We start from the raw sequence: 27,500 nt of genomic DNA, 5'->3' as shown, positions 1-27,500 counted from the left end.
CTCTTGCAGTCACACAATCACATAGAGGCCTCTGGAACAGCACACTGTTTTAACAAAAAATGATTTTATCGCTTCTGAGCGCTATTTTACTGTACAATGGGAGAATATAAAGAAAGAAATGTATATATTTATATTAGCCAAAAAACATGGATGAAAACTGTTTCTCATCTGAATAGTTCATAACAGACTGTAATGTAGGAATGTACGCACATCTATAACATAGAAAAAAGAAAAGATATCCGCACACTGTCTTGTATACTCCCAGCTTAATGGCAGGTCACAACGTTTTGACCACTCATGTCCATGTATCCAAAGTAGTGTTTTGGAAACGTTGCGATCTGTAACTGGAAACTGGAAGCATAACACACAGTGCGCGGATATCTTTTCTTCTTTCTATTTTATAGATGTGTGTACATTCCTACACTACAGCCTGTGTAACTATTCAGATATCTTTTCTTTTTTCAATAGTTCATAACAGCTTTGCTTTTTCTCTTCAGTCCATCCCTTTCTTTCTGATCACTGTTCTATCATTTGTTTTCTCTTCATCCATCTCCTTTCCCTCCTCCCCTGCTCCCTCGTTGCCTTACCATGGTTTCAGCTGGCTGGGGAAGGAATGTTTCTTACACACGTGGCAGTAGCGGGCCGAGGGCCAGCGCATACTGAACTCCTGCCGCGCGGGCTCGCCGCTCTCGCCGCTCTCGGGCTCCAGCGTGGTGGGGCCCCAGTCTCCCAGGGCCTGGGGACACAGCACCACGCGCAGGGCGGTGTAGGCCCGCTCACTCCTGCTGAGCAGCCTGTGGAGGGAGGGGGGGGGGGGGGACACTCATTAGGGAGAGAGAGAGATGCCGCACACTCCGAGCTGTAGATCAAAACTTTAATGTAGCGGTAACGTTTCGGCCTGCTGGGCTTCTTCAGATCGTATGAGGGGAAGAGGGGTGGAGGGACAGGCAGAGAGATGTACAGGGAGAGAGAGAGAAGAAAAGATAAAGAGGAAAAGAAATGATAGAGCAGAGAGACAGCAAGGGTACTTCCCTAGTAGCAGAAGCAGAGTAATAGCAGAACTCTTATTTGTGTGCGTGTGTGTGTGTGTGTGTGTGTGTGTGTGAGAGTGTGTGTGTGTACTGTATGTGTGTGTGTGTGTGTGTGTGTGTGTGTGCAAGGGGGTGGTGAGGGAGCAGGGGTGGGGTAATGTAATAACTTGATCTAACCTGTGAAGTTTCCTGTCGTTCACTCTAAGGGTCTGGGGTCGGCGTGGCAACCCGCCACTCATCGGAGCCTCCATGCAGCGGCGGAGCAATCCCACCATCCTTTGCGTGGTTCCCACGGCTCCTCTGCCGTCGCCGCCCGCCGCCTCGCCTCCTCCCAGAGACCCCGCCCAGCCGCGTGACAGGACATCAAACCCCAGCGGCAGCCCAGAGGCGTCGGTCACCATCAAAACACTGTCACCCTCGGAGCGTGCTACAGCCAACAGAGAACGAGGAAAAAAAATAATAATAACAAACTAAATTTATGAATGGAATAGCCAATACCACGAATAGAGATACATCTCATTTGCTTATCAGAGTAAGCCTACAATTAGAGCCTAAAGCCTATTTCTGCAATCTAGCCTCAGATAGCCTCCAGACTCAGAGTAGACCATACTGTTGCTTCACATTTCTGGAAAATGAGCCAGTAAGTCACGCGCCTGTTTCCAGCTCTAGTGCACTAAATATGTTGTAGCTGGTCAATATTTTGCATTACAGAATCATGGTCTTGCTCCTATATCACAGTATGTTATTGGTAGGCCTACACAAGATAATGAATTCATTACTAATTGTTAATTATTAATAAATAAATGACTATCACTGATGCGGATAGTACTTGATGCATTTATAAATGTAGCATAAACACATTACTACCATAATATGCTACTTTCGTTCCATAAAACTTGAGCTGAACTGACATCCATGATGTGTTTACCCACCCAAGTCGGCGGGGTCTATTTCAGACTGTCTAAGACGACTGTGAACAGCAGGGGGCGGTGTAGTGCAGTCCAACAGGTGCAGGATCCAAAGAGGAGAGGCTTCGTCGATGGGGTAACGAGGAGGACCATATCCCCAAGTGTCACTCAGACACCCCTTCTCGCAGTGCGTCTTGGGGCAGGTCTGGAAGGAGCGGTACCACTGCGCCATGGTCTCGGAAAAAGCTATGAGCCGGTCTCGGTAACCAGATACGAGTTCCATCTACAGGGGAAGCAAAGATACATTTTGGAGACAGATTTTAGAATGTGGCCAGGTCGACGAAGTTGACCGGAAAGATCAGGCTTGGTCAAGTTAGCCTAAAACATCACGTCTAACCAACACACAAAAGCTATCAAAGGATATGTTTCGGTACCTTCTTTCTCTTCCTTTAATTCGGAAATTAGTTTGTCCTGATTGTCCTAGACCCGGAGGTGTGCTGAAAAACAATGCAGGTGAATGTGCTATTTCCTCTGAGAGTTATTTTATGAAGGTGGACGCATCACTCGCACAGCATTCTTTTGTTATTCTCTACACGATAGAATGTTTTCATTTAAACGTTCCATTTGTAGCCCGCTTCATGTAGCTCCATATTTTGTTCAAAATTAATTAGGCCCACTTGATGTATTTTCTTTCCCTACTGTGCATATACAGTCATTGATAAACGTGTGACCCCCACAGATTTTATGAATTACACCTAACCTCACATCTGGCTTGTTATTAGGATGGCCTATATGGTGAAATGATTTTAATTTATATAAATATTCATTTTCATTTTCTCCCTTTTTGTAATTGTTCACTGTTATTTAATTGTATTGTTATTTATTTGTATGTCGCTTTGGACAAAGGCGTCTGCTAAATAACCATAACCATAACCATAACCATTTTCATTTAGAATGTAAGTATTACATCAGTAGGCTAAGCAACCTTATGAAAACTCCTAAATAAAAGAGATAGGTTACCTAGAAATACCCCTTTTCTGAGACTGAATGGCTCTTGAGTTACTAAACCTGACAAAGGCGCCTGAGAGTGACACACAATCTGCACATAATTCACCAGACAGACTTCTGGTGGTGTATCGGTGAGACTTAAAAAAGTCCAGCTTCAATTGCAAGAAATACATTTATTTGGTATTTAAAATAAACCATTTGGTCTAGAAGAAAGCGGGGCGCCCTGTGTGACAAGTGGCGCCTAGAGGTCCATGGAGGTGGAGGACTGGGGCCTGGACGAGTGCTCGATGGTGGTCAGCGCCTGCTCCAGGAAGTCCCTGTGCGCGGAGCTGAGGGTCATGTGGGTCTGGATGGTGTCCCGCAGGAGGTCCAGCCGCTGCTGCATGCTGGGACAGTCCTCCATGAGGCTCAGGTGCGTGCGCAGGCGCTCCCGCTCCTCGCGCGCCTCCCGGGCCTCGGCCTCCTTGGCCTCGGCCGGCGCGGGCCAGGTGACGGGCGGCTCCGCGGTGTCGTGGGTGCAGAGGAGGTACAGGCAGTCCTTGGAGGCGCAGATGGACTTTGTGCTGCGAGGGGCCTGAAGGACAAAAGCAGTGTTTTAATAATCAATTAATAATTGATTAATGAATTGATCAATTGATGTCTAATCAATGTCTTATCTAGAAGAGGATAGTAGTTTGTGTGATCACCTCAATGTATGCCATGATGGGAAATGCTTAAATAACCTGTTACCAGAGGACCAGTGTCTGGCCTTAGCCTACATTGTGTCATGCAGTCAACTTTGTGGTTTAACTATATCTGATTGATTGATTACTACAAACAATACATTGACACAGTGGTTGTGCATGCCTGCGTATTGTGTGCCATGCGTGTTTGCAGTTGATGGAGATATAATGGTACAATGTTAAAGGCCTGAATTTGGACTAGTACTCAGCCTATGTCATAAAATAACTGGGCAGTCAGTGTCATGGTCTCTCTTACATGCACGCTGAGCTTGACAAAGACGGCGCTGCCGATAGGACACCCAGGCAGCCGCCCTCCGGCACCGCATCCACAGCCGTGGACCTCCCGGCCGCCGCACTCCCCCTGGAGCAGAGCGAGGGAGTGGTTGAGTCCACACCACACGTCCACCAGGCCCATGGACACTGACAGCGTCACCTGCACACAGCACACACCGGTCATTTAGGGTCACAGGAAAGAAATTAAGTGGTTACAGTATTTATTTATTTATTTGATTTTTTCGTCTTTTTGCCTCGATAGGATAGTAGTTACAGGAAGTTAGTGGGAGAGAGAGAGAGAGATGTGGTGGGATCGGGAAATGACTGCAGGTCGGATTCGAAATGGCACTTGGACCCAAACATGGTCTGGAGCCTGTTGTGCCACAGTGCCCCCCATGGTTATAGTATTTTAATATTTATTACACCAACATCAACACAAATACAAACAAAAATAAATTAAAAACACACATATTTCTCTCTGTCACTCTCACACTTACATTGACCTCAACTCACCTTAGTAGGCTGGCCGCGGTCAATCTTATCGCCAGTCCCCAGCTGCCCGTAGCGGTTGCAGCCCTGCATGTAGAGACGGCCGCAGTCATCCACCAGGCAGAGGTGAGTCTGACTCAGAGAGCACTTGACCACCTGAGGGCCAAGAACAGAGAAATGTGTCATGAGGAGGGAGAGAAGAGAACATTCACAAAAAAGAGATAATGTTTTCACAGTGTTTTTCCTGTACTTGGTGACCCTGACTTCTAGTATTGGTGTTAGTGTTGGCATTGGAAGGGATTGTGGGATGTATACTGATAAATATATAGGGTGACAGTGGCTAAGAGCATAAGAAATAGTGTGTGTGTGTTTGTATACATAGACAGAGTGTAACTCCTCTTCCTAAACTCTGTTGGTGATAGCTACCTTATTGGGCATGGAGATGGGCATAGGAACGTGAATGTCATGGGGGTCAAAGCCAGCGTTGACGCCAAACAGTTGGCGGTGGACACCGGCTGTATGCACCTCGATGTACACCGCACCTTCAGCTGAAAAGGCAAGCAGATGAGAGAGAGAGCAGAGACTGGAATAAGAGGAAGGATAGAGGATAATGTTTCATTGCATTCAGATTCATGTCATATCTGGTCTCTGTGGCGGTGTAATGTAAGGATTATGAGCTGTGTGTGTGTGTGTGTGTGTGTGTGTGCGTGTGTGTGTGGGAGGGGGGATGGGAGGTGTTGACCGTACATGTAAGGTACAGAGCGCTGTTGAAGCCCGTGTGCAGCTGCTTGATTGACATGCCGGGCATGGAGCTGCTGATCTTCTTGAGTGACAGCTGCACCGTGTAGGAGCGGGGGGTGCTCAGCTGAGACTCGTTCACATACAGCGCGTACACCTTCCCAGTTTCTGACAGAGAGATGAGAAGAATGAAAGTGAGGAAAAGTGAGTCAAATAAGAATACTGTTTAAAATGTCACCTACTGTCACACAACGAGACGATTTTAGCATATCACTTTATCATCAAATTAATGGAAACCCAAATTAAAATCGATTAATGTCATGTAATACCAATGTAATATTGCTACTGCTGTATGTTGCTGTTGAAATGATTATTGCTATTCAAAGGAGTATGGCTATTGCTGAATACTGCTGTTCATATGAATATTGCTGTTGTGTAATCTCGTGTCCAGCCACACACACACCGGTCAGCAGCAGCAGGGTCCGGTTGAACTCCGTCCCAGTGAGGCGGATCCGGTTGAAGATCAGCGAGGCGTGGAAGGTCATGCGGAACACTCGGACGCCGTTGTCCTGCTGGTAGACCTCCACGCAGTCGCAGCGCTGCGGGGCCGGGGCCGAGGCGAAGGGTCCGATCGGGGCCGGGACGGCGTCCTGGCGGCTCACGAGGACGTAGACGAACATGCGGTGGGAGATGTCGCTGCGGGGGTCCACGGCAAACTGTCAAGAAGAAAAGGATCAAGTGGCGTCAGAACAGAATAATTTGCCAACCAACCATTTCGTCTCTTTTGTGTAAGTTGACAGGGGGTAATTTTCTACTCAGGAAACGCAGTGTAATAACCAAGGGACATTTTGACAGCTGTATTAAGGGAAATGGATATGGGATTCATTAGTGGATAATGTCATTATTCAGCTATGAGCGAAATGGTATGACTTCCGACACATGGTGTCACACACACTCAAACACACACACACACACACACACACACACACACAAACACACACACACACACACACACACACACACACACACACACACACACACACAAACACACACACACACACACACTGTACACACACACACGCACACACACACACACACACACACACACATACACACACACACACACATACACACACACACACACACATACACACACACACACACACTCACACAAGCACACACACACACACACACACACACGGCCTCTCACATCTTTGGCCTGCTGGCACAGCACAGAGTAGCGCGCGGCGCGTCTCCAGGTCAGGTGGCCGTGTGGCGAGGGGACGACGGCGTTGCGGAGCAGGAAGAGAGTGCCCTGGTGGTCCCACAGCAGCAGGTGGTTGCGGGTGGGCTGGGCGCGGCGGAAGCCCAGGGCGTGGGGGGGCACCACGGCACGGGACACCAGCTGACCCCCGCCGCGACCCCAGTTGAAGTTCCCACGTCCACTGCCACTGCTGCCCAGACGCTGGATATGCAGGGCCTGGGTGTCTACAGAGGAAGTGGGAGAGAAATCATTGGAGATGGAAATAAACTATAAATAGATAACAGAGAGATAGATAGATAGATAGATAGATAGAGGTAGATATATACAGTAGATAGATTTACAGCACAGTTGAATAACAGGTCATTCCAAGTTGAGAGTGAAAGCAAACTTTAACAAATATTATGCCACATTTTTGTCAAGTGCATTTAGCTACAGTTCCTTAGCAAGGTAAGATTATAAAGAGTTCTTGGTGTGGGTTGGGTTTGGTGAAGTCGATTGTCGGTATGACAAACATGACCTGAGACTGACACCCTCCCTATCCCTCTTACATTTGAAGATGGCCATCCGTTTCCAGTTAGAGATATTGTCTACAGGAAGTCTTCCTGAGGCCTGCTTTAGGTACAGCTTTTTCCACAGGATCGAGTTGAGGCTCAGCAGGTGGAAAGTGCTGCAGGTGGACCCAAAGGAAATGATGTCTCGGGCCGACACCCAGGACAGGATCTCTTCCACCTGAAATAAATAATGGGTGATATAAAATCTCATTGAAAATGTTAAGGTTACTCTGGTTATATCAATACCTGTTTATCAGTTATATATGACTAGCATAAAAGATAAGAAAAAGCTCACCAGCTCTGGTGGCAGAGACTGGATATTTGTTGACAAATTCTCCTCTGGGACTGTGCTGGACTGTGCTAGAGAGCTTCTCCTTCTCCTCTTTGGCTAAAACATTGACAAGATTTTTTTAATATTAGAATAATTTTAAATCAGGTGTTTACCAAATTTATTTTTACCTGAGTCCTGCTGCATTTTTTCTTTACTTACTGTAGGTGGCGCTTCAGTTCTCAGTTTAGTTCTTTTTGGCCTCTCTGCCATGATTGGAACATTAGAGCCTATTTTAACTCCTACAAATATTTTACAGGTTGTAACTGCTGATTATAGTTGTCAAATGACCACTTTTGGTAAGAAAATTAGAACTGCACTGCAAAATTCCATTCTAAAAATCCTACCTTGGCAACCGCTACATGTGACATCATTAAACAACTCAGAAAGAACACGGTTTGAATTCTAGAGCTATGATGTAGGTGTTTGTGAGCTAATAGGCACATCTGAAGGTATTTTTTATAGGCCTGTGTTACCTAATCCAATAACCTATTTTATGATTTTACAGCGCCAGATTATTTAAATACATTTTTACCAGTGCACCAGTAATTTTTCCATTTTTGCTGTTACTTGTAATGAAGATCTAAAAATATGTATGATTGGTGACATGCTTGATATGAATGTCTTGAAATGTAGTAAGGGAAGACTTTCTCTTGGCTATGTCTAGTGTTAATGAATAGGCAAAAGGCTCCAGCCAAGCTGTCTCTCTCTCTCACTCACCCTTTCCTACCCTTGCAGCTGGCATGGGGATGGTCACATTCAATCTCATTCCAATCATTCTCATGTACTCTCGTTTCTCAAGAGCCGCTCATTCACTCTCTCTCTCCCACACACACACACACACACACACACACACACAGACACACACACACACACACACACACACAGACAGACAGACACACGTTAAATGCTTGTATGGATCCGAAAGGCAAGCAAGGAAAACAAGATCCACAAGATCAACAAGAACACACACACACACACACACACACACACACACTCACGAGCATACACACATAACTTTTCCCCATGCGTCATTGATTCCCTCTCATCTTTAGTCAACAAAGCCTCAGTATGAATACAGCCTATCTCTTTCTGAGGCCTCTGTTTAACCATTTGTTTGATCGCGTCTGTGCTCTGTTCAGGAAAGCGTACGTGTCCTCTCTCATGCTTCTGCCTTTGCACGTCGCTGCCTGGTAGCCTAGGCCCGCAAACAAAGGCCCTATGGTACATTTGAAGAAGAAGGGAAAAAAAACAACAACAACCACACAAACACAAACACAGAGAACATGGCGAGGGGACAGGGACAAATGAACTAGTAGGCTAAATAGGCTGACTGAAACAAAGCCAGTGTCCCTGGCTTGCTCCGCTGTTCCACTAATGAACATTAATATTCATGGTCCTTAATGACCCACATGCATATGAGATGATGTAAGAGTAAAGGGCCATTTGAGACTGAATGGGAAGTCTGGCAAATTAGGCTTATTGATCTGATGGCAGACACAATCGTGGCAAAAAAAGTGTGCAATTGTAATTAATTAGGAAATATCCCACTGAGTCTTTAATGAATGTGCATACAGTTCGATAGTCATTTTCATTCTAGAGGTTCAGTCTGTGAATTAGAGTAATCTATGTCATTGTCCCACTCTGAGTTGATGGCTATTTATAGGGGTTGGCTTGTCCCCAATTGCCATTTCCTTTGTTTTTTTATTCTTCTACTGTGCAATAGTTCATGTGTTCATCCCATCTTCACCATGCCCCCACTCTCTTTCTTATTCCCCCACTCCCACTCTCTTTCTTATTCCCCCACTTCCTCTCTCTCTCTCTCTCTCTCTGGTCTCACTCATCTTCATTTTCCCACTATCCCTCGTTATTTCCGTCTCTGCTGGTGTCTGAGGGATATTACTGGTGGAGGTTGCCTACGGCTGAAGAGTTTCTCACGCTCTCCCGCCTCCCTTCCTCTGGGGTAAGACCCCCACACACACACACACACACACCACACACACACACACACACACACACACACACACACACCCTCTCCCCCTCTCCTCACTGTCCCAGCAGTGTATTGACTCTGTTGATGATTTACTGACCCACGCGATTTTTTTTTTTTTGTCCCTTCCTGACACAAACAGTCAATTCAGGAATCAGTAAATATCACGGGACAGAACTCTTTACCAGACAGAAGTTGCAGAACAACCCCCAGCTATGCCAATTACATTTTTTTTTACTTTTAGCCTACAAAAGGCCTATAACACGAAACACGAAGCACGAAACACGACACGACACAACACAGACACAAATCTAGTTTAAAAAAAAAAGTCTCTTTCAGCCACAGTCAAACAAATCTCCTTAATTTCGCTGAAAGAAGACTTATTTCTATTTAGACTTATTTTGAGTGAATTTAACACGTTAAATGTAGGCTATTCATCCAGCGAGACTGAAAAGCCCCCATGTTGACAGACAGGGTGAGCGCGTGGCAGGGGGGCAGAGACAGTAATGCCCTGCTGTAATCTCTCCGACATCCGCAGGGTGTGTGACATGCACGGTGGTAATGGACTGGGTGTGCTTACACTAGACGCTGTAATGCACATTAATGGACAGTGCTGGGCGCTGGAAATGGAAAGGGCCCAGTGCTCAATAGAGATCTTCCTCTCTCACTGTCATGCTCCGGACCCAGCTGTGTGACCATCATCACATCAGGAGACAGGCAGATGGGACACTGGGGAGGGGTGTGTGTGTGTGTGTGTGTGTGTGTGTGTGTGTGTGTGTGTGTGTGTGTGTGTGTGTGTGCTGCCGTGTTGGGGATGAGTGGGTGTTGATGGATGCTGGGAGAGCGGGTGTAGGCTTGGCCTTTAGGATCTGCCTGCTGCTGAGATGGTAGCCTAGACTGAAATGAAAAGTCAGATGGAGAAAGAGATTTACTTGAGTGATGACAAAGAATGACTTTCTCTCTCTCTCACACACAAACACACCTGGCAAATTAATATGCCCTCTTATGCAACTTACTGTTAGGCCTACTCTTTCGCAGCCTAAATGCAGAATAGGTCTATCTAACACCATTTTCATTCCAAAGCCATGCAATTCTGTAAAGTTTTCCTTATCTTGTTAATGGATTTCATAGGCTATTTTGATAGACTATGGCTATTACCTTGAAATAACTTCCCGTTTTACGACTGGTTTCGTCGTCAGTTAACATGGTTAACACGAATTTTCGACACTTTCCTGGAACTCTTTGGAACCACTAGCATCTTTCCCCTGATTGGTTTGCGTATTCTCTCGGCTCTCTGAAATCATGAAGATAAGCACGCCCCTTTCCTCTAAGCTTATCCTGTGTTTTGTAGTAAAGAATGATTTTTAGGGTGTGTCCGACCTGTCAATCAAGACTTTACTCATTTTGGCCACGCCTTCGGTCGCCTCGCGCAGCCCACTGACAGATTGACAGTTATTGCGATCCGCTCGCGAACCGGAGTGGATGTGTGTGTGTGTCTCGTCTTGAGAGGGAGATTAGTTTTCTTGTTGGAATTAACGTGATGCCTTTTTCTGGACTACATATCTTCAACGAGGGATACCACGCCGTTTGCCAGAGCAGAACAACGGAAAAGAAAAGTCTAATTTCAGGCTTTTAAACTCACAATACGAATAAAGTAATATTAGCGGCGTATTTGTGTTTCATGGCTGCTGGGGATGTGTCCCAGCTGCCGGCGACAATAGCGGCCAGCCGGAGCGTGGAGAAGGCGCTGGACGAGGCTGCGGCGAGCGGTGCTCTCAACTTGTCTAACCGTAAACTGAAGGAGTTTCCCTCAACCGCAAAGAATTATGACTTGTCAGACATTGTATACGCAGGTAAGGAGCTTACTTCTTCCTTTCCTTCTGAACCGTTGTCTTATACATTAGGCGACATGGCTCTCAGTGGCCACTAGTCATTTGGGACTCTTTTGTCTCACTCTTTTCTCCCCCACCTGCATTCTCCCTAGCGTGGTGGTGCATCGGCCAACTGAACCACGCAGTAGCAGGCGTGTTGTGAGAAACAGCGAGCTAGTTCCTCATATTTTGATTTGACTCCAAATTGTGAGCCACGAACCTTTCAGCCCCACGTGAAATATGTCCGACTCTAAGTATTGTCAGTCTTTGCTTTTGTTTACAGTCCACGTTTTCCCCGCTAGCCTGACAACAAAATATTTTCCTTGCTTGTTAGGGATAACTTAGCATCAACGTTAGCTGCAAGTTCAAGACTTTCGGATTCGCTTCCTGTTGCAAAGTAGTTCTTGCTGCATCAGTAGGCATGACTTACTTCTCCTGCACATAATGACGACGGGCCTGTGTCCTCCTGTGTGTACTGTTGTTCGTTACAAGGGGCCACCCCTTGCAGTTTCAGTTTACTTTTTGACACAACGTGATGGAAACATTCATTTTGCGTTAGCGTTAAGCCTCCTGCCTACAGTTGAAAAAGTAATAGAAGTTAGCTGGGTTACATTCTCCCTTGTCTTGTTGAAAGAGGATTAGACCATGCTAGTTGAAATCAGACTCGTTAGCTTGCTTGCTAGCTAGAGATGATGCAGCCACTCACCCTTGCAACACTCCTCAAACGCCCCCTCTTCCCAAAGACCCGAGTGCTGTGTTCCCGGTAATTATGACCATCTGCTCCCCTGCCATGTGAGGGGAATAGGCCTTGGTTGTATTAAAACACACACACACACACACACACACACACACACACACACACACACACACACACACACACACACACACACAGCTGCCACCAACACAGCTAAACAGCAGTAATTGATATTGCTATGATTAATGTGTCTGAGGCTGTAGATAAGGTTATCTTGGTTGGCACAGTTTTGCATTGTGTTGGAGCTCAAGCTGGGTACCATGGCTTTTCCCAGTTCCTTCCTAATGACTTGGAAGAGGTGCTTGTAAGTAGTTGTAGTAGGTACTGCAGTCTGCAGATTATTTGAATATTTTCAGCTCTTCAAATCACCCTGTGTATCGTTCCTTGCTTTTGAGTCTGCATTTCACTCCTCTCATTTAGTGTCTTAGATTCCTGGGAGTCACTTACTCATGGAGCAGCAGAAGAGAAGAGAACTCTTCTTGACATGTCCCAGAAACATTAACCTACATGGGGCGCCAGTTGCCTCCTAAATAATGTAGATTAGGGTGAGACTAAAGAAACATCAGTCAGACTGAGACACACACACACACACACACACACACACACACACACACACACACACACACACACACACACACACACACTCACACACTCACACACTCACACACACACACTCACAAACACGGACACACACAACTGTCTGGGTTCAGAGACACACAATATTCTCTTAGCATGCTGACTTCATGCCCATGTGCCACACTCTTTTACTGTGTGTGTGTGTGTGTGTGTGTGTGTGTGTGTGTGTGTGTGTGCGTGCGTGCTTTGGCTATAAAGCAAGGCACGACTTGTCTACCTCACTTTTTTGTTGGCAATTCGAGATGATCGGAACAAACATGATTTTGCAATTTTTCTGTCATTGTTTATCTCTTTGATCCATCTGTTAAGCAACCAACCGACCAAATATTAGACTGCGCTGGCACATCACCATGGTGATTGTGTCCCTGTGACTTAGGTCAATATGTCATGGCCTGCCTGAGTTTGCTTCCTGACTCACCTAAGCATGACTGGTTCCTGACAGGTTCAGTCATAGGACACACACTCACACACTCTCACACACAACCCTACCTGCATAAACACCCACACTTAACAGTGATTCATTTGTCTTTGTTCTCAAGTCCATCTTTGCCAGGGATGCATGCAACATCTATCCAAACCTGCTGCAACACACCCTGCAGTTAGCCTACCTGCTACACCCTATCCATGAGGTGGGCAGTAATTACAAGGCTTTGCTGAAAACGTTTTTTATTATTATTCAAACAACCATCTGTGTGAAGGCTAGGTCTGCATTGTGCGTTTCTTTTTAAACACAGCCGCCGTGGATCTGAAACGACAAATATATTGCCCAGAATAGAGTCGAGAGAAGCGAAGGATCCAGCTGTCTGGGGAGAGAGCTCTGTGAAGTGGGCAGTGTTCGAGCCGAACACCGAAAACACACGCAAAACTGCTGCTCGATGCCAGCAGGGCCTGAAGGGGGGCCCTCTCTCTCTCTCTCTCTCTCTCTCTCTCTCTCTCTCTCTCTCTCCTTCTTTTTTATAAAAACAGCCTTTCTTTCTTTCACTCTTTCGGCCTCTCTTTCAGGTTTTTTTCCTTCTCTTCTATTTCCCCCCCTTCTGCTTTTGCTGCTTCTAGTCTCCTGACGACACTCCAGCACAGACTTCCCCACAGGAAGGTCAGGGGTTCACCTCGCCCTCAGGGAAGAAGAGGAGAGAGAGAGAGAGACACACGGAGAGAGTGAGACAGAGAGAGAGGGGGAGAAGAAAAAGAAGAAGCAGCTCTGAAAGAAGATGGAAGACTAGAGAGAGAGAAAGATGGGGAGTTTAGGAAAGAGAGGGAGAGAGAGAGAGAAAGAATGAAAGAAAGAGCGAGAGAGAGAGAGGAAGACTGGCTCTGCATCATCCAGGAGAACAAAACTCAACTGTGTGCCTGAGCAAATCCCAGCACAAGACCCCCTCAGTTCTAATACTCTACTGCTTATAACCAACAGCCCTGCTGATATGTGTGTGTGTGTGTGTGTGTGTGTCCTCGAGTCATGCAGGTATTAGTAAGTAAGGAGGTGGGGTAGGTGGTTATTTGTATTAAGCCTGTGTATGTGCTGTATACACATCTGTGTGTGTGTGTGTGTGTGTGTCTGTGTGTGTGTGTGTGTGTGTGTTGTATGTGTGTGTGTTATTGAGTAAATCCTCAGCCACTGCCCTTGTTTTGAGTCTGCTGCGTGCGCTTTACAGTAATAACTGCAGGGTTCCCCTCCCTGGGAGCCGGCTGGGGGTTGGGAGGTGCAGCCTCTTCTCTCTGTCTGCCCCAGGACTAGCAGCACTGCAGAGGAACGACAGCAAAGAGAGAGAGAGAGAGAGAGAGAGAGAGAAAGGGGGGAGCGATGAAGACAAAGAGATGTAGCCAGAAGGGAAAATCAGATAGAGCGAGACGAGAGAGTCGGGAGAACGGACCAAAACGGGGGAAAGAGAAAAACAGCACATGGGCCACGAACAGATGGAACGAGGGGCTGAGGAAGGAGAAGGAGAAGAAGGGGAGAGAGTGAAGGAGAGGCAGACAGACAGAGCGAGAGAAAGTTGGTGCAAAGTGAATAAATATTTGTCGCGTGGGGCTCCCCTAAACTCGTGACCCCTGGGGCGCGTGGAGCACAACAGCTTTTTTGTTGAGGGGCGAGAGAGACATAGGGAGCAGACACACGCCATGCCACAACTAAGCACCGCAGCAGCTGAGATATAAAACGATGAAGGGACGTGTGTGTGTGTGTGTGTGTGTGTGTGTGTGAGAGAGAGGGGGGTTACGGCGGGGGAGGGTCTGGGCTTTTGATGAAACAGTCCTCGGTCTGCTCCTGCTGCTCCCATTGTCGTCACATTCCCGAAAACCGGGGGTCTCTCTCTCCTCCTGCCTGGAACTCCCAACGTAGCCGATACACCCTGCCATTGTCTGAGTCACACTTTGTCTTTCGCCCCCTCTTTCAGCCCCCCTCCCTCTCTCTCCTCCTCTCCTCCTACCTTCAACTGTTTGGAGACCTTGTGCTGCTCTAGGTTATCTTTTCCAGTTTTGTCCTGTTTCATTTCATCATTCTTTTCCATCTCTCTCGCTCTCCTCCCACTCCTCTCTGTCTCCCCCCCCCCTTCTCTCTCTTGTTTTTCTTGACTCTATTTCCCTCATGTTTTCGTGGTTCCACTGGCTGTTTTTGGTTATGTTACACATGTAACATTGGGACAAGCACATTAAAAACACTTGTAATTAATGTGTGTGTGTGTGTGTGTGTTATTGTTGTTTGTCGTCGTTGGTGAACGTTTCCAGAAGACTGCGTGCCCCAAGAGTGTGTTTATTTTGACAGAGAGAGTGTGTCCAATCAGCGGGGGGACCCAGAGGCATGAGGGACACAAAACGAGCCCTGAGGTGCACAGGGGAACATTCCAGATTCTTTCGACATCTCGTTCCATGTTTGAAGTGTTTTTTCCCCCCCCATACATTCCTTCTGTCACTAAAGTAAGACCCCTTAGTCTCTCTGGGTTAAAGAGCGTGAAGTTTGGCACTGGAGTTGCCTTTGCCAGCGCAGTGTCAGGTTGCAAACAAAGTAGTCAAATATTTGATTTAGGATTTTTCTCCCACTGACAGCTCCCAGAACCATTTGAAAGTGTGTGTGTGTGTGTGTGTGTGCACATGAACACACCTTATCCCAGTAAAACTGTGTTCTCAAATCTGGATCTTTGTTGGGCCTCTCGGCTTATCAACTCCTACTTCCTTGTAGTTTCTTTTTTCTAGTCTCCGTGGCGACATGTGACCTGGCAACAACCTACCAGATCAGCTCTCCCCGCCTGCCTGTCGCCACGGTGATGTTAAGTAGGAAATAAAACTGTCAGTTTCAACAGGGTGCTCTTAGTTTTGTAGTCTTCTGTTTTGTGTTACAACAGACAATGCCCTTAACACTTATTTACCCACACACACACACACACACACAGTCCTCAGACCGCACCCCAACAATGCTTCTCTCTCTCTCCCTGTCTCTCTCTCTCTCTCTCTCTCTCTCTCTCACTCGGCTGTATTCATTTTTTCTCTCAAGCAAACCGGCTGTGAATAAACTGTTTTTGTTTTCCTCAAACAAATCATCTGTATCTTTCCCTCGGCCCTGCTGTTTCGGTGAGATTTCTGTTTTACAAGCTTGTAGCTGTGGAGCTGAGGAAACGGCCCTAGACCTCTCCACCAACCATTTCTTTTTTTCCTGCTGTGGTTGTATGGTTCAAGTCTGTATTGACAATCTTCTAGCCGTCATCTCGTTGGCACCAGAAGCTTTTACTTCTGGGAACAACCATATCTTTTTCCTTGTGTGGTGGTACGGTCCAGCTCTTGTGTAGACACTTGAACCCTTCCTTGTAGGCTCTGTGAAATCTGCTGGCAGTCTGGGCTCTCTGTGTGATTATGTGGACTCTCTGCAGGCCTAAGTTCTCTCAGCTCCTGTGGCCCCGCGGAGCCTCCAGAGGCTAAGCCGGCCAGAGAGAGAGGGAAGTGTGCGATTTCACCGTGTGTGTGAATTTGTGAACGCACGGTGAGAAGGTAGAGATTATCCAGCCTGCCGAGCGTGCTGTCTAAATTGTTATGATCTAAAGGCGCCTCCAGTGTTGTTGTGTGTGTGTGTGCGCGCTGTGTGTGTGCGAAGTGTGTGTGTTTGTGTACGTGTGGGGTGTGTTATTGAATAAGCCTTCAGCTAGCACTTGTTTTGAGGCGGCTGTATGTGCTGTACTGTCACACAGTGCCTGTTCAGTGTCAGCTTGTGTGTGTGTGTGTGTGTGCGCGCGTGTGTGTTTGTGTGTGTCAGAGTCAGAGAGAACCAGCTGTTGCGCAGTGTTCCTCGTGCTTCCCCTTGCTTGTTGCATTTCCGGCCCCTGCTGCGGATGTGGCTTTGTCGTGCTGCAATGTCTGCTTCCCTCCTCCTCCCACAGTTAAGTTATACTCACTCTCTCTCTCTCTCTCTCTCTCTTTCTCTCTGTCTCTCTCTCTCTCTTTCTGTCCCTCGCTCACATTCTCTTTTTCTATCTGTATGCCTATTGCACTTTTTCCCTTATCTGATGCGATGCCATGCCATCTCTTTTGCCTCACAGAGAATCTCTGTGTTCATCAAACTTTTTACCCCTAAACTCTCCATGCACTGACCTTCTCTCTCGCTCGCTCGCTCTCTCTCTCTCTCTCTCTTTCGCTCGATCACTCATGCTCTCGCTCGTTCACTTACTCTCTCTCTCTCTCTCTCCCTCTCTCTGTCTCTCTGCCTTGCCTTCTTTGGCTTGTGCGCCCTGAAATTCAGAGTTTCTTTATCTTGTGCAGTCATGACATCAGTGAGGCCTGATAATAGAACACCAGTAATGTAATGCAACAGTAAAGAATGGAATGAGAACATCAATTGCACTCTTTCTGTCTCTCTCTTCCTCTCTGTCTCTCTCTCTCTCTGTCTCTGTCTCTCTCTCTCTTTCTCCTTTCCTCTGTCCTTTCTCTCGGTCTCCGAGAGTGCTGCCTGTTGGTCTTCCTGGTCTCACTGCACAGCAGATGGTGAAGAGAATCCTTTATACTCCCTTGGGAACGAGTGAGACAGAGAGCAAGAGGAGAAAATAGTAGAGAAACAGAGAGAGAGAGGGAGGGAAGGAGAGCGAGAGAGAAAGACAGATGGACGGATGGAGAGGGGGAGGAGAGAGAGAGAGAGAGAGAGAGAGAGAGTCCAGAGTCAGATAGACAGGTTCATTGTCACCCCGTTGGCTTCCAGCGGCAGCTCCTCTCTCAGTGCAGCTATAACTCTGCTATGATGTATCGCCGCTCCAGCCTCCTCTCGGTGTGACTAAGAGACTGGCCCCGAGCTCAGCCACAGCAGCACAGCACTCACACACTGTTGCCTGAACCCAGCGCACGGTTCATCCAGACACTATGGGATGAGTGCACTAGAGAGAGAAGAGGAGGAGAAGAGAGAGAGGGAGAGAGAGAGAGAGAGAGAGAGAGAGAGAGTGACTCCACTTGCCTGTCACATGATGAGGAAGTGGGGGCTTCTCTGTGGTTCAGAGATGAGGAGGATGCCCTAACCTGCCTCGCTAACTTTGTTTTTAACTGAGCTAGTTACGCTAGGCTGTGATAGGCTGATAGGTCTATGACCAGGAAGTGACTGCTCATGTAACATAGCCTACTGTAATATCTACTTTAGTTACATTCTCAATTACAAGCTAAACGCTAAACATAAAGAATGTTTATGTCGTATATTGTCGTAGCATATGTTCATACAGTGAAGTTATTGGCTATCCTATTCGCACAGCGGGGTAGCATAATATTCTCTTTTGTAAACGTGCTGTGTAGTCTGCGGCGTTGCCCTGCTGGTCTCTCCCCTCCCCTCTCCGTGTCCTCCGTGCTGATCTGAGATCAGTGGCGTGCTGCTGTGCGGGGTAATGAGTGCAGGACGCTGCGCTGTGCTGTGCTGTGCTGTGCTGTGCTGTGCTGTGCTGTGCTGTGCTGTGCTGTGCTGTGCTGTGCTGTGCTGTGCTGTGCTGTGCAGTAGCAGCTGCCTGGCTGGGGGAGCGACAGGAGCCGAGCCCTCGGTCCCCATACAGCTCCACCACACCGCCCGGGACACAGCGTTGTGTTTCAACGCGCACAGAGCGTCTTGGCAACTTTAGCCACTCCTGGTGTGAAGTGTGTGTGTGTGTGTGTGTGTGAGGCTTGTGTGTATGTGTTGTGTGTGTTTGTTTTCTTTCTTTCTTTCTTTCTTTCTTTCTTTCTTTCTTTCTTTCTTTCTTTCTTTCTGTCTTTCTCTGTCTCTGTCTCTGTCTCTCTCTCTGTGTGTGTGTGTGTGTGTGTGTGTGTGTGTGTGTGTGTGTGTGTGTGTGTATGAATCGTGAACCATGGGGGCTGTTATGTAACTGATAGCCGTTCTCCTCAGCAGCAGTAGTGTTGACTCTGGTGTGGCCAGATGGTTTTATTCAAGGCCTCTCCACATTAGGGACGCCATGGGGGAGTGGGATGGGTGGAGTGTGTGTGTGTGTGTGTTTGGTGCTCTTTAGAAGGTGGGGGTGTGTGTGTCTAAAATCATCAGGATAGTTGGGAGGTGTGTTGTAGCTGGAGGAAAGGGTGGAGTGTGTGTGTGTGCGTGTGCAAATATGTGTGTGTGTGTGTGTGTGTGTGTGTGTGTGTGTGTGTGTGTGTGTGTGTGTGCATGCTTGCGTGCTCGCATGTTTGCGTGTGAATGTTTTATATAGGGAAAGGGCATTGTATAGTGTTGCATTCAGGGCCAAGCCCAAGCCATGAAGTCACCCCAGACCTTTTGCAAAGATCACTTTCCCCCGCCGAGTGCTCCAGAGGGTTAGCCAATAGCCACACTGACAGACACAGTGTGGGCCTGCTCGCCACTTACAGCCTTCAAAAACATTTAGTGACCGATGGGACGTTAACCCCCGTGAAGATCAGTGGTAGATAGTCGGCATGCATTGCTCACACTGAAGATAATCTGGCTATAGGCTGCAGGCTTACTGTACAGTATATAGAGAGCCATTAGGCTATTTGTTGTTGTGAGTCTCTTTTAAAGGTGTTGTCCACCCCAGTGCATAAAGTGGGTTGCTAAAAGTAAACAAAGTGAAAAGAAGACGACTCGACGACGACTTTACGGTCCGCAGCTGCGGTCGCCACATGAAGGGCCTTGACCTTTTTCCTGGTCTCGTTTCGGTCTCTGCTTCTCTCACAAGCCTTAGTGAGGATTTGAGGCCTTCCTGGTCTCAACCTGTTATTGTGTTTTTACAGTTTGGATCTGATAAAGGGCCCAGTAATAGGGCTGAGTGGGCACCGTGTGTATTTGGTGTTTTAGTCCACATCTGGTTTGCATTGGACACACGGGCCAGCAGCAGCAGCGGCAGCAGCACACACACACACACACACACACACACACACACACACACACACACCCTCTTCACGAAGGAGAGGAGGGAAAAGGAGAGAGAGAGAGGAGGAGAGAGGGAGAAGGAGAAAGAGAAGGATTGAAAGCGGGTTGGGGGGTAGAGAGAGAGGGAGGGCGAGAGAGAGAGAGATGCAACAGTTGCTGTTGTTGACACTGACGTCACCCTATATTCCGTGGAGGCTTAGGCAGTGTTCCAAAACTGTTTTTCACACCACTACAGATTGCTCCCCTTCTCTCTCTCTCTGACTCGCTCCCTCTCTCTCTCTGGCTTGCTTCTCCCTTCGGCTGTTAGATCTGCATACTTTGGTTGTCATGGAGATTTGATGCACCCCCACAGGCCACAGGGGCTGATCGTCTTGTTTGCATGAGAAGCGAGACGCACAAAACCAGAAATGTGATCACCAGAGAATAATAACGAGTGAACAAGTAAATAAATGCACTTCAATGTATTCTTGGAGAAGTCAAAATATCCACCTATGCACGCAAGGTGTCAGGGTTGAGACTCTAGTCAGCTGTCTTTGCCATAGTCTCTAATTGCCTACACACTATAGAATATAGTGTATAGTGTATGTGTGTAGGCAATTAGAGACTATGGCAAAGACAGCTGACGGAAGAATTTAGATCGGAATGAATGAACTGTAATGCCCAGATTTCAGTGACTCTTCAGACACATCAGACATAGAGTGTGTCTGTCAGACTGTCCCTGCTGTTGGTCTGTTTGCTATTGAGAGAGGGAGAGAGAGGCAGAGAGAGGGAGAGAGAGGTCACTGTTTGGTCAGTTTTGGTCCTGTGGTCATCTGCACCTCCTGTCCCTCCATTTCAATTTTGCATGGCTGCAGCCAGCCTTTGCATAGGTGCAACAAGTTAAAGAGTACACACACGTACACACACGTACACACACGTACACACACGTGCACACACGTACACACACGTGTACACACACACATGTACACACACACATGTACACACACTCACACGCATGCACACACACAAAATCACTTACACACACACATACACACACGCACACACATTTTTGCACATTGTGAGCCAACTATTCACCCCCATTAAATATTTTCCTCTGTATGTCTACAAAGATGATGAGATTCACATCAATGTGCCGAGTCATGCAAGCCACAGCAGACAGACACTCCCTACACACAGGGGGCAGGGCGGAGTAGCGAGCGCCTCCAGCATGTTCAGAATCCCACCGCCTGACCCCCGTATTGTTGTCACTTGGCAACGCACTTCAAACAAGGGAGGTTCTGCTCCAGATCTGCTCCAGATCCAGTGTTATGGTGCAGAGATGCTATCTCTGGTCTACTGACTACTGCGCCCCCTTCTCTATCACACACACACACACACACACACACACACACACACACACATGTACAGAGAGAGACACACACACACGTATACATGGTTACATTCAAACACACACACAGTACATGTTCAAGTACATGCTCTAGTACTATTATGCACAGGGACACACTGAAACCTTTTTGGTTTGTAACAGGAAGTGACGGTGTTACTTCGGTTGCCCGTGAAAAAAGCTCCTCTGTGGTGTTGTCATTGGAAACGGTTCACTCAAAACAATAAAACACGCAGCCTCCGTAGTAACCACCTTAAAGAGTAGGAAACCATTTTGATCTTATTGTTGCATCATATACTGCTATTCTTTACTCTTTACATTTAAATCCATACCATATTCTGTAGTTCTCAACAAAATAGTATAGGCCTGCTACTGTTTGTGTAAACACAGGCTTTGTACACTGGCAGTAAACAAATATTAAGTAAAGTACTAAGTAAACAAATATTTGGACTACTGAACCTAAGTCACCATGCTGCTTTAGATGATGTTGACTGTTCTTATTAAACTTCCCCCTGTAATTTACTGTGTACGCCCAAAACAATTATCAGGCAGGGCAGGTATGCCTGTCTCTTTTGAAGTTGAACTGTTTGGTTAATCATTTCCGTTTTGGTAGGAGAGGAAAGATTCAGTTGCTGGGTAAAAAGGTTTAGGATTATCACACACAGACACGTTTTTTCTCTCTTTTCTTTCCGCATCTATTTCCGTGATTGCTCAATGAAGTTGGTAGTTTAGTCATTCTTGCAGAGTATGGCAACAGAAGCTTCGACCAGTAGAAAGTGTTCCTCTACTGGTAGGCCCTAAAAGCCTTTTCTCATACAGCCCTTCATGTTTTTAATCAACAACAAGAGGCTAAATCTGCACCTTCACTATGCACACAACACGACTTTGTCATCAAGAATGTTCAGAACCTCTGAAGATCCTATTCCTGTAATCTAAGCTTAACCATCAGCAGCATCTCTCAGAAAGTCCCCCTCAAGGAACGTTTGAAAGGGTCCCAAATCCCACTGTAAACTCTGGGATTATTCCATAGGGATTAGGCTATTTGAAGAGCCCTAGTTCACACTAGTTCAGAGCATGGGGGTATTTAGGCCAATTGTGGGACTCGTTCTACAGTGATATACCCAGCCGCTCGTGAGTTCCAACACACTGTGGTTACAAGTGCCTGACATCAACACCACTGGCACTCGCCCCATTGCAGAAAAACAGACATATTGCGTGCGTGGTTAACTTGTTTGTGACTAGCCTAGCACTTCCTTTCCCATTGCTGTTCTGATGCCAAAGAAGAAGGAGGTTTTGCCATCTTGTGGATCTCAGAAGCACTGTCACCAGAGTTGATTCACATGTGCCAAATTACAATAAAAAAAAATCAAATTGTGACATTAGAGAGAATAAATAAATAAAAATAGGCTACTTGGCACCACCATATTTACCATTTTGTGATCATTTGTGTGTCACAAATGGTGATCCTATGCTGCATGAATGTGTTTTTCTCCAGCACTGCCCGCAGCAAGCGGGTGGTTTTTACTGCAGTGTGGCGATGCACTGGGCCGGCTCACGCTGCACTGTTCCAAGAAAGCCTCCTCCTCTCCCACCTCCCTTCCTCCTCTTCCACCTCCCTTCCTCTCCCACTGATTTGCATGAGTCTGACTCTGCAAGAACTCCGGGCTTAAGTAAGAAGAGGGGGAGGGAGGTGAGGAGAGAGAGAAAGAAAGAAAGAATGAAAGAAAGAAAGGGAGGGAGGGAGGGAGAGGGGGATGATCTGTCCAGTTCGTTGAGTCATGCTGCCCTGTGTTTTTGTTCTCTCACCCTTGTCCTTTTCTCCCTCTCCCTCTCTCTTTTCAGGCTTTGTTCAAGCCTTCATTGGTAGTATATTCAGCCCTGATTTCTCTCTCTCTCTCTCTCTCTTCTCCTTTCTCTCTGTCTTTCTCTATCTCTCTCTCTCTCTTTCTTACTCTTTCTTTCATTCTGTATTTTTTCTCTTTCTTTCTTTCTCTCTTTCTCTCTCTCTCTCTCTCTCTCTCTCTCTCTCTCTCTCTCTTTCCTTGCATCTCCCCTCAGCAGTCATCTCTCCCTCTTAGGGCCTCTCCCTGATACTATGACTCAGTACCTGATCCCTCCATAAGTCTGTCATCCAGTACACACACACACACACACACACACACACACACACACACACACACACGCGCGCGCGCGCGCGTCCGCGTCCATTGGCACGTAGACACACAGAATTTGGAGAAGTCTGTGTTTTTCCCCTCTTATATTTCAGTGTTGTGGTGGAGGATGAGTGCAATGGGGAGTAAATCACTGAGTGTACACACACACACACACACACACACACATATGCACACATGCATGTATACACTCACATACACAGACACAGTCAGACACACACACACACACACACACACACACACACACACACACACATTGAAGTGTAAGTTATGGGCTGACACACACACACACACACACACACACACACACACATTGAAGTGTAAGTTATGGGCTGTGACGGGTAAATGAGTTGGATGGTGTCTTCATGTCTTGTGGTGAGTGTGTAAGTGTCTGAGTGTGTGTGTCGCTACTCTGGATGAGTGATCAAAGAGAGGAACATGTTCTGGTCTGTTGTGGAGTTATGGAGTCAGTAAGGGAGGGATCATTTGCTAGAGCACTGTCGGTGTTTGTGTGTGTGTGTGTGTGTGTTTTTATGTGCTTGTATGTGCCTGTCTGTTCATTCAGAAAAGAGGTATGAGCAAGTGTGTACCTCACAGCGCTGATAGATTGTCATGAGTATAGGCGAGACAAAGTGTGTTATTTTGTGTTTGTGTATGTGTGTGTGTGTCTGTGGGTGAGTGAGTGTGTCTGTGGGTGAGTGAGTGTGTGTAGGAGTCACCCCTCTTGCCTTCTGGATAATCTGCTCTGGCTAATCTTCTTGCCTCAGGGAGAATGGAGGGGGAGAGCAGGAGTAGCAGGTGGTGGTCATGAAGTTTCTCTCTCTCTCCCTCTTTCTCTTTCTCTCTCTCTCTCTCTCCCTCTTTTCTCTCTCTTCTGTTGCTCCCTGACCAGCCATCGTCCATCTGAGCATTGTTGATGGTTTCTTGCGCATGTAACTCAAGCGGTCAGCGCATCTGTTGTGAGCGCAGACAGCTCGGGCCAAGTCAAGGAACGGTCAAGGAGCCGCGCTCGCATCTAAGCAAGCAGCAGCACTTCATCTCCCGGGGACGGCCCAGGCTAAAATAGCACAACTGTCTCTGTCCTAAACGGATAGCCAAGGAACTATCCCCAGCTGTTATTACACAGAAGTGCAACATGTTGTACGCCATGCTTTTTTTGTCTCCCTTTTCAATGATTTCATACATCCTGCAGATCCTTGTGTTTATGTTTTGTAAAAAAGCACAGTATACAATCGCAAGACTGATTTGATATACTGAATTGATTTTGGATATTGTTGGCATTACGCCAACAGCAATAGACCCTTCCCTTCAAACACACACACAGACACACATACAGTACGAATATAGGGCCTAACACACCCTTGGGCGGCCCCCCCAGACTGCACCTGTGGGTCATCGCCATGGCAACTAATGACAGCCTTTTTAAAAGCAGGAAGTGGGAGAGGTTTACTCTTTAATAATGCATCAGCGACCACCGAGATAAACGCAGACGGAGAAAAGAGCGAGAGATAATGAGTGATGAGGGGATAGAGAGGGACGGCTAGACGAGTGAGCGGAGGAGGAGAGGCTGTCATTTTGAGATGCCTTTTGAGTGTCTCTCTCTGTCCCGCTCTCAGGCCCTGAGAGTCACTTGTCTCAGCTGAAGAGGCTCTTGTGTGTCTCATCCACGGTAATGTTTATGGCTCTCTCTGGTCCTCATTTCACCGTTATGAGACTGGAACAAACAGTCAGCTGTGAAGCCAGTGACCGAGTACAGTGTAGAGAGGGTTTTTTTTTTTTCCAACAATGCCCACTTTGTTTACAGTTGCAATTGACATGTCATGTCGGTGGAGACAGTCCGAAGTTATATTTAGCCTTGTTGCATTGTGTTTTTTTGTATTCTTTTGAAAGTCTCAGATGTTTTTTTTTTTCATTTCTGCTTCTGACTGTGAACGCCAGGATCAGAAAAGTACACATTTTAATTGTGGTTTCAACATTTCTCTCCAAGACTGCTGGGAACTGGGAAGAGAACAGGCATTTTGTCTTTGGCTTCAGCGTGAGCTTCAGTTCAACGTTTTCATCACTTAAGTCATTTGTTTCCTTGCTTTTCCAAACTTCAGTAAGACCACTAGTCCCACAGGCTTGGGCCATGGCTGTCGCCTCTCACTCTCTCTCTCAATAGTGGAAGACTATGTTGTGTGTGTGTGTGTTGTGTGTGTTGTGTGTGTTGTGTGTGTTGTGTGTGTTTTGTGTGTGTGTGCACTACACAGTAGGCCTAATTTACACAAGAGGGTGAGTTGAGATAACAGTTCGGCCCAGAATGATTGTACGTCACGTAAGATAAGGTGCCCCTGAATAGTTTTATTTTTGAAGTTGCTGAAAGCTGATACGCCTGCGGGACGCTGTGCCATTAAGCAGTCTACAGACAGAATAAGATTAACGGCTGTCTGGCGCGCATGACAACGCCCCAGTACTTGCAAAGCAATATTTTACTTTGGGAGATGTCTAGAGAGAGAGACACATCTCTGGGATATACAGGCTAACCAGCGCTCCCCTTAGTAGTCAGTGGTGAATGACCTTTTTGTTTTGCTTGCCAATGCAGATTTCTTTTTACTCACATTTCGCGAGTGGTGGGTGTCTGGTGCCAATTTGAAATCCTGGATGTACAGCATTTTGTGGGTGTGATATACAGTATAGCTTTTGTGGGTGTGATATACAGTATAGCTTTTTTGGGTGTGATATATATAAATATAGCATTTTTTGGGTGCTGTATTTTTAAAGAGAAGGGGAGATGTATAGTATTTTTGGGGTGTGCTGTATTTTTAAAGAGAAGGGGAGATGTAAACACTTTTGAGGCGTGCTGTATTGATCATGAGAAGGTGTGATGAAACAGTACTGATGCACGGCTGTGCTGTGCTGCGGTACGGGCGGTGTTGAGGGCAGGAGCAGAATGGCAGCATTCTCACACTCTTCCCCCCTCGAGCCTCCGCTGGCCTCTGAGTCGATCACAAGACTCAGGCCACCAAGCCACAGGCCGCCGAGCTCTAGCGCGTGTGTGTGCGTGTGTGTGCGTGTGTGTGTGTGTGTGTCTTAATTTGTGTGTGTGTGCTAAATGATTTTCGGTGTGTGTGTGTGTGTGTGTGTGTGTGTGTCTTAATTTGTGTGTGTGTGTCTTAATTTGTCTGTGTGTGTGTGTGTGTGTGTGTGTCTTAATTTGTGTGTGTGTGTGTGTGTGTGCTAGATGATTTGCGGTATGTGTGTATGAATGTGTGCGTGTGTGTATGTATATGAGTGTGTCTGTGTGTGTCTGTCTGTCTGAATCTGTGTGTGTGTTGATGATGATTTGCAGTGTGTATGTCTATCTGAGCGAGGATGTGTGTGTGTGTGTGTGTGTGTGTGTATGAGAGAGTGTGTGTGTCAGCGATAATGAAGCACACTAATTTGTCATAGTGTCGTGAGCATCTTATCGAGCTCAGGAGCACGGGGCGCTGGGTCGCCCCCGTCAGGAATCCCAGTTCGCTGTCTCCATGGTAACGGGACAAGTTCAGAGAGGTCACCTGAATGCTTTAGTGTGATTGCATTAATGTTGATGGGGAACGGGTGAGCAGTTCATGTCCTTTTGTTTGGTGTCTGTGTGTGTGTGTGTGTGTGTGTGTGTGTGTGTGTGTGTTTTTCTTTTTGTTTGCTAGTGGGACGGCCTAATCTTAGGCAGTTGCACTCTTCCTAATTGTTCGAATTTTTGGCGTGCGTGTGTGTGTGTGTGTGTGTGTGTGTGTGTGTGTGTGTATGCTTGTGTGAAGCTAATTACAATGCCTCCTAGCCGTGTGGAAAAAATGCCTTCCTCATGCAGTGTGTGCTGGAAGAAGGTGTGTTGTGTGTGTGTATCTAATGGTCTGGCAGCTGCTTTGGGAACAGTGTGTGTGTGTATGGACCTTGGAGCAGCAGCCTGGAGTGCTCCATGGCCCTCTGGGAAGGGTGGGGGTGGGGAGGGGGGGCGTTGAGGGTTCAGAGGAGAAGAGGATGGTGCGTGTGTGTGTGTGTGTGCGTGCGTGCGTGCGTGTGAGTTCTGAGGAGCTTCC

General features: G+C 47.0%; 3 protein-coding genes across 5 annotated transcripts in view; 1 reads left to right on the top strand and 2 right to left on the bottom strand.

The window, feature by feature from the left end:
- Positions 1-545: 545 nt before the first annotated feature.
- LOC134060272 (zinc finger MYND domain-containing protein 15-like) lies at positions 546-2,458 on the bottom strand. Its single transcript, XM_062516926.1, has 4 exons — positions 2,374-2,458; positions 1,964-2,222; positions 1,209-1,458; positions 546-794 (listed from the first exon to the last, which is right to left on the bottom strand). The coding sequence occupies exons 2-4, from the start codon at positions 2,220-2,222 to the stop codon at positions 584-586; spliced, it is 720 nt and encodes a 239-aa protein (XP_062372910.1). The 5' UTR covers positions 2,374-2,458; the 3' UTR covers positions 546-583.
- A 730-nt stretch (positions 2,459-3,188) lies between these two features.
- On the bottom strand, positions 3,189-7,576 carry LOC134060523 (F-box only protein 24-like). Its single transcript, XM_062517253.1, has 10 exons — positions 7,475-7,576; positions 7,280-7,372; positions 6,982-7,162; positions 6,380-6,657; positions 5,633-5,885; positions 5,179-5,337; positions 4,858-4,979; positions 4,456-4,587; positions 3,926-4,102; positions 3,189-3,521 (listed from the first exon to the last, which is right to left on the bottom strand). The coding sequence occupies exons 1-10, from the start codon at positions 7,523-7,525 to the stop codon at positions 3,189-3,191; spliced, it is 1,779 nt and encodes a 592-aa protein (XP_062373237.1). The 5' UTR covers positions 7,526-7,576.
- Positions 7,577-10,771: 3,195 nt separating this feature from the next.
- lrch4 (leucine-rich repeats and calponin homology (CH) domain containing 4) overlaps positions 10,772-27,500 on the top strand; it is a 44,328-nt gene continuing 27,599 nt past the window's right edge. For all 3 annotated transcript variants that reach the window (XM_062515899.1, XM_062515898.1, XM_062515897.1), the window contains exon 1: positions 10,772-11,155. In XM_062515899.1, the coding sequence (XP_062371883.1) occupies positions 10,984-11,155 (172 nt within the window). In that variant the 5' untranslated portion in view covers positions 10,772-10,983. The remainder of the gene's footprint in view (positions 11,156-27,500) is intronic.

This window comes from Sardina pilchardus, chromosome 16, assembly GCF_963854185.1.
Source record: "Sardina pilchardus chromosome 16, fSarPil1.1, whole genome shotgun sequence".
Lineage (NCBI taxonomy): Eukaryota > Metazoa > Chordata > Actinopteri > Clupeiformes > Clupeidae > Sardina > Sardina pilchardus.
Note: the sequence above shows the minus strand (reverse complement) of the source record. Positions and strands in the feature narration are given on the sequence as shown.